The sequence below is a fragment of the Canis aureus genome, chromosome 2, assembly GCF_053574225.1.
Source record: "Canis aureus isolate CA01 chromosome 2, VMU_Caureus_v.1.0, whole genome shotgun sequence".
Classification (NCBI taxonomy): domain Eukaryota; kingdom Metazoa; phylum Chordata; class Mammalia; order Carnivora; family Canidae; genus Canis; species Canis aureus.
Window position 1 is genome coordinate 29,034,963 of NC_135612.1, and position 7,538 is coordinate 29,042,500.

At 33.6% G+C, this 7,538-nt stretch overlaps 1 protein-coding gene across 7 annotated transcripts in view; it reads left to right on the top strand.

Moving 5' to 3' along the window:
* The window catches only part of AP3B1 (adaptor related protein complex 3 subunit beta 1), a 265,282-nt gene that overhangs the window by 198,366 nt on the left and 59,378 nt on the right, over window positions 1–7,538 (top strand). The window contains exon 23 of one of the 7 annotated variants that reach the window (XM_077867315.1): window positions 9–3,706. The exons of the other annotated variants lie outside the window; for them this stretch is intronic. Coding sequence (XP_077723441.1) covers window positions 9–65 — 57 coding nt within the window. The 3' untranslated portion in view covers window positions 66–3,706. Of the gene's footprint in view, window positions 1–8; window positions 3,707–7,538 lie in introns of those variants that run through there. 7 annotated transcript variants of the gene reach the window in all.

Genomic DNA, 7,538 nt, shown 5'->3' on the forward strand with positions numbered 1-7,538 from the left:
CTCTACAGAGAAATGACTTCTGGGTTCAATCCCCCAATGCTATGAAACCCATAATGGAAGTATAATACCTGTGGTTCTTTAGCACCTAATCACAAGCCAGAAGGTTTCTATGGGAATATACTTTTTAAGAGTTCTAGTTTAAAATACCAAGAATTCATTTAGAAAGTCAGCACAACATTTAGGAAATGCATTGAATTTGGAACCCATATACTTGCTGTCTATCTGTTGTCTATCTATTGTCTATTGGCTGAGTTTGTTATTATCATCATGACTATGGGCAATTCATTGACTTGTGTAAACTCTAATTTTTGAATTTATAAAATGGAAATAATACTTTTCCTAAGCAATTATGTTTTCATGAAAAGTAAATGAAGTAATTAGCCTGAAAAAGTTTGAATTCTGTTCTATGGCTGTCATGTGGTATGAGAAGAGACAGATAAAGTTCTGGGAAACATCATGCTTTAAAGGCAACAAAGGAAAAGGCTAAGAAGATGAGTCAGTAAAGGAAGTGAATTATAGAACATGGTATCAGGAAACTCACAGATTAGGAAAGGAAACAGACAAATCATTTTATTGTAGTAAGTGCTACAATGGAGGTATAAATCTGCTTAGGTGCTACTGGTTGATCAAGATCTCTTAGAAAATAATTTCTTTTTTTTTTTTCTTTAAGAAAAAAATTTCTATATCTGACCTTGGAACTGAATCTAGGAGAATAGTAAGAGTTTGTCTATGTGGCTAGAGTAGAACAAGAATGATATAGTAACAGAGGAAATAGGGTATGCAAATGCTCGAGGTATGAACAGACTTGGAATATTAGAGAAACAGTAGTTCAATGTGGCTCAAGTATAGCACAAATAGGTTGGAATAACAAGTCTGATGTTGGAAAAATATGTTGGTGACATTACTGGCATGGGAAAATTGTAGTAATGACTCCTTTAACTTACTGCTTTCCAATCTTTTCATGTTATGGTACATACAGAAAAGTGATAATATTTGTAGTATGCTCTAGAGTGAACAGAGACTACTGCAGGAGGTGATAGGTACCCAGCCTAGGTGCTCCAACTACCACAGGCCCCACCTGGCCTTCCTGAGGGCTAATGGTGGGAGCAGCAGCACAACACAACTTCTAACCTATTGGTGGCACACTAGTGAAGAAGCACTGACTTAGCTGCTATAAAATAAGTGATTTGATCTTCAGGGATCACAATATCCAAGTGGAATTAACTTAGGAGGGTACAGGAAAATTCACTTAAAAAATGATCATTATAGAAAACAAGGCAATAGATTGAAGAATTATAACTAATTCCAGGAACAGTCCATGAAAGAAAAACTAGAATTGGAAAAAGAAAAGCCCTACTCGATACAATATGCTACTGGAAGTTATCCAAACTCCATGTTAGGGGCACAGTCCTGCCCACTGTTAAATTGGCCTGAGACTGTTGAGATCAACTGCAGGTTTAGGGATTTCCTAAAACTACCCTCAAGTTTGATAATTCACTGAAATACTCACAGAACTCAGGAAAGCACTGTACTTAAGACTGCAGTCTTATTATAGCAATAGGATACAAATTAGAACCAACCAAAGGAAGAAAAAGATATTCTGGGTGGGTTTGAAATTCATAGCTTCCAGGTTACCCAACTGGCATCAAGGGTGGTATGCACAGAGCATCTGCTTAGCCTTAGTTGTTTGGGGCTTGCTGTGAATCACTTTCTTGGCAGCAGCTATCAGGTATGGTCTATAAGGGCTTGCTGTGAATAATTAAAGACACTTCTATCACTCATGAATTTCCAAGGGTTTAGAAATTACCTCTCAAGAGCTACGACCAAGTCCAGATCTCTCTTTGAGTGACACTAAATTCCTTACTACGCATGTGCCAGTAAATATTTCATTCATTCAACAAGTATTTATTCAGGCCAGAATATAAGGCAGGTGCCAAAGGTACAGTGAACAAGTTGAGCTAGGTTTCTGCCCTCAGAGAGTTTATAATTGAGTAAATGATATAATGAAAAATGTCATCAAAGACATATAGTAATACAGGTGATTTATTGTATAACATTGTTTTGCCCATTTGGGAATTTCTGTAGATACAGGTTGTCATTTTTGTTATTATTTCTCTGATTTTATATTGGCTACGCTCTATGGTCCAACCTATCTCCCTCTGTGCTATTATAGCTGAAAATCTAATGAGAGTTACTTTTGACATTTAACAGACTTTAAAATTTAGATATCTAAACTACTTTTCCTTTCTAGCAAGTAGAAGGATAATTTTCACAGTCCGTGATGTTCACAATCTGCTTCCTTGAATTGCTGCTGTGAAACATCACTTCCTCACTTAACAATGTTGAATAAAGCCTCATGATGCCTGGGAGAAGACAGTGGAAATAATAGCATTAAACTAAGGTTTGTGAGTGTTCTTACAAGTAGCCAGTCTGGAGTTTACTGTGACCTGCAGAAGAATGGCCTTAAGTTTGTTATTATGACTAAGAATCATCTAACTACAGTCCCCTCACCCACCCTTTAAGGGATTTTCAGACTGAAGGGTAGGAAGAAAGAATCCCGTATCTAATGCACTTTATAATCAGGACAAGCAGAATAAGGCAAAGAAAAGGCATTTTTTAAAAATACATAAACCAAATTCACCATCTGAAGTTACATTTATCATTAGTTTTGTCAAGTTCCTTATGTAAGGAATATTAAAAAAAAAAAAAAAGGCTAGCAACTAGGCTTGCAGCTTTTGCTATTGACAGAGATTGGCAACTAATGAAGCTATAACTGTCCATGATTAGGGCTGAGGTCCTGACCCTGTTTGTGTTAGAGGAACTTAATTGGAAAATAGAGAAGAGTGACTGTCAGACCTGCTTTTGGTGTACAGGTTACTCTATCAGTTTTAAAAACAATATGAAGAAAAAAGAAACCGTAATTCATGAAGCAGAATCTGATTTACTCAGTATGAAATTTACTAAACAGAATTGGGAATTATTAGGATAATTGCATACTGTAAGGATGACAGTTATAATTGAAGTTGATTTCTGTTTCTCTTAAGTGGACTTTTATTTTAAGTAGATCTCTCTCTCTTTTTAATTAATGCTAGCTAGGCTAAGGCATTTTGGTTTTGTTTCCCAGTCAACTTGTCTTGTTTATCCAGAAGAAAGCAAGAGCTTTCTTCTTGTTGTCTGCAAGGACACAGTGCTTTGAGGGAGGGAATCTATATTGATACAAGCATTTACTAAGTCGTGTGCAAGACATTTCATGAATATGTGGTTTCTTACCCAAAACAAATAATATATCTGTGATAAAGTTTGTTTTCTAATATGATGGAAGAATTATCTTTTAAAAAACATCTGTTTTTTACATTTTAAACACTTATGGTATATTCAAGCCCCAGGCTAAAAGATGAGTCCAGTTAAGACCAAATTCCTTTGAAGAGGAAATTATAAGTCAAAATTAAAAATAATTTTGTCATTTTAAATTTGGGAAAAATCCTTTATTTGTTCTGATGAAAATGTCAGTAATCATGGAACTGTGGTAAAAATAATGAAAAATCATTGGCCTGGGTCTGCTTAAATTGAAAACATTTTTTAATTAAAATTTGACAGTATTTTGTGCTTCCATTGCCTAGCCATGTCCCATCTTACTCTTTCATTCAATTCTCCTCTGGGTATGAGTTGCTTTAATTTTTAAATTAAACTTTAAAGGTGTGTCATACTATTGCTTCATCTTTTTATTTCTGCACTACTTCAGAGGTCTTATAGTTAATACCAGACCATTATTATCTCTCCCTTTCCTACATTATTAAAAGGAGCTGCTTTTTTTTATATATAAATTTAATTTTTATTGGTGTTCAATTTGCCAACATATAGAATAACATCCAGTGCTTATCCCATCAAGTGCCCCCCTCAGTGCCCGTCACCCAGTCACCCCCCACCCCCGCCCACCTCCCCTTCCATCACCTCTAGTTCATTTCCCAGAGTTAGGAGTGTCTCATGTTCTGTCTCCCTTTCTGATATTTCCCACTCATTTTTTTCTCCTTTCCCCTTTATTCCCTTTCACTATTAAAAAAAAATTATTGTTAATTTTAGTTGCAGGATTTTTATTTGAAAATATTTTTTATTTGGCTTAAGTAAATGTATGCCAATCTAAGTCCTGACTGGTGGATAATACTTATAATGTTTTGTTGATATTGTAATAAAATTATCTACAATACAAAATCCATTATATCAGATGCTAATTAATCAGATGAACTAGTAATGATTGCATGTTACATATTCTTTCCCAAAGAAAGCAGGTCACCCAGCAAAATATAGAAAATATGTATATAAATCTACAAGAAATTGAGGGATCAAAGAGGTAATAATAAAGAAAGCCTTGGGCCTTTCTTTTCCTCTTCTTTCTACTTTTTGATAAGTAGTTCCTTTCATTTGCTACGGGTTCACTCTTTTCAGAGCTGAAATGGTTCCCTAAGCATGTACTGACTTTTTCCCCAAGATTATGGGTTCTAGCTTCTATTTATTATAATCAAATGTACTGTAGTAGTAAATAAAGGTTTTTAAAATATTCAATTAAAAAAGATTGACTCTTTTCTGGCAGTTTTATTTTACACATCCAGAGTTGATTGAACTTTGTGTTACTGTCAACTGCTAGGTTTCAAACTTTGTTGCTTGTGTTGAATTTGTGCTATTTGCATTGAAATATACTTTTTTAAGCTTTAAGGTATCTTAGATTATTATACATTAGCCAGTTTATTAATTATTATTTAACCATACATCAGCCAAGTTAACTTCTGTTATCTTTGTTCCTCTTTTAAAAAACTTGTCAAAAATTTTATGAACATAAGATAAAGCATGGTATGGAAAATTTATATAAATAGTATTAAATCTTTTAACATGAGAAACCTGAATGAAACATGGAAAGTATTATTGTGATGCTTAAATAAACTTTGTTGCTCTTCAGAGGAGAAGAAAATGAATTAAACTATAGGGCACATGCCCAACTAATGTTAAAAAATTAATTTATTACCAGAGAGAGGAGAGCGTGGGGTAAAAATAGATAAGTACAGTATATGACCCTAATATCAAAGAAAAGTAAAAGCCACTTATCTTAGAATATATCAGACACACTATTATTCAAATCATTCAGGAATGTAATTACAGACAGCTTTTATAGACCTATCATTAAGGGTTATTTCTTTAAATTTGCAGCTGTTCCACATTACTGAATATATAAATATCTCCTCCAAATGTTAAATTAATACCAATGATATATTTTACAATTCTGTATGCACACACATGCAAACAAAATATCAGTAAGTTTTCCTTTAAAATTAATAATTTAGATTAAGAGAGATACCAAGTTTTATCTTTTTGAATCCTTATTCAAGCAGACCAACTTTGAAGAGACATGTATGATAGTTAAGGAAATGTAAACACTGTATTTTACATGAAATTAAAGGAAATTATTCTTTAATGTAGTAATAGTATTGACGTTTTCTTTAGAGTCTTTATCTGTTAGGTATACTAACCAAACTATTTCTTGAGAATTAGATTATATCTGGAATTTGCTTTTTATTTTTTCTATTTTTTATTTTTTTAAAGATTTTATTTATTTATTCATTAGAGGCAGAGAGAAGCAGAGACACAGGCAGAGGGAGAAGCAGGCACCATGCAGGGAGCCTGACGTGGGACTCGATCCCGGGTCTCCAGGATCACACCCTGGGCTGCAGGCAGCGCTAAACTGCTGTGCCACCTGGGCTGCCCCTCATGACAAATTTTTAATACATAATCTCAGAAACTCATTTCATATTTTCACTGAAGCAAAATCCATCCCTCGTAGAATATGTAACCTGGCAAAGTTATCTTGTAAATTTAAACTAGTGCATCAAAATTTGACTTCAGTTCAAGTTGTCATCTATGAAATTAGAAGACTGTGATAGGTTGTTTTTTAAGGTCCCTTCCAGTATTAAATCTCTTGAAGTCTGTGGGAAATTAAGTAGAGAGATGCCAGTGACTTTAGTAAGATCCGTGTCAGCATAGGGAAAAGGTGCCTTATCTGGTGCCTTATCTTTTATATTAGAAACATATTGTAGATCTAATAAGACTTAGTTTCTGAGTCACTAGAAGATAGGACAGGGCCTATTTATTGGCCTTTCTAGTCCCAGTGCTTGATATATATAATAGGTGCTCATCAAAAGTGTGTTAAATGAATGAAATTAATCTTTTCCTGTTTTCTAGCTTAATCATGATACAATCCATTCCCACCGATGTCAGTTTAAAGAACTGTATTATTAATGTTAGTTTGTTACATCACTGAGAAAACCATTCCTGTCTAGAACATACCTGAAAAATAGCTGTGCTCCTTACATGTCCACATAGTCTTTAGCATATAGCATTTAAGACAATGAAACGGAGAATTAAGTTACTGCTTTAAATTATTTGATTGAATGTATCTTAATAACCCATTCTGTATATTTCTTAAATGCTATTTTCATTTGGCTAAAAATACATCTTGGTAAACTGAGAAATTAAAAATATCATTTTTATTTTATGTTCCTGTCAATACAACAGATCTCCTAAAAATTTAAAGCACATCTTTCTAAGGTAACATTTACCTCCTCACATCTTTAGCAGCTATCAGACATGACATGGGACATATTCATTGACCCTAAAAATTTTCATCAGAATCATGCACTGAAAGGGGGCAGCCCCAGCTAGACAAGAGGCTCATTTCAATTTTAACGGCTGTAATTAAAGGTTAATTTACTGAGTCAGGATTAACGAGGAAAGTACAAATGATAGGCAAGCAGCTGCCTTTATAATACAAGATTAGAACAATGCAATTACAATAAGAATTAGAAAAAATCAACTTCCAGAAAGGGTCCTTTAATGAATGAATTAAATTGTGATTTCTAAACATGAATATGTAAGATAGTACTTCTTCCGGGATCATATAATGATCTTGTATATCTAAGCATATTATGTCACATGTATAAACAGTGGTTAACACTAAAAACTTTTACATTATTAATAAGTTGCCAAAAATATGCATGTATATGTATCTGCATATGTTATTAAATGGCAAAGAAATTTCCCTACTTCAGACTCATTTTTTGATGTTTGTCTTTACCTGAATCAGAATTGATCTTTCCCTTTCTCTGCCACATTCTCACCAAGTACCTCTTATGTTTATACCTTAAATCTTTTGTTCTTATTAGAGGATATTCCTGAAACTCCTTTTATCTGGTAATAATAAAGTAGACACGTATCATTTTCAGGTACATTAATTATATTTACAAATTACAAAATATTTTTCTTAAAATTTAAGCTCAGCTGTATTTTATTTTTATGCATATCATATTACTTTAGTTTGATGTGCCCTTGAATCTCAGGACACTGATCCAAGCTTTTATAGGAGTTGTGTATTGCTAGGAAATTTCCAGACTGCTCATTGTGTTAAACATCCTAATGTGAAAGTTTCTTGCATAGTGAGTGTTGGCACATAGTAGGGCTTCAACAAATGTTATCATTTTCAGCTAATTTTGTAT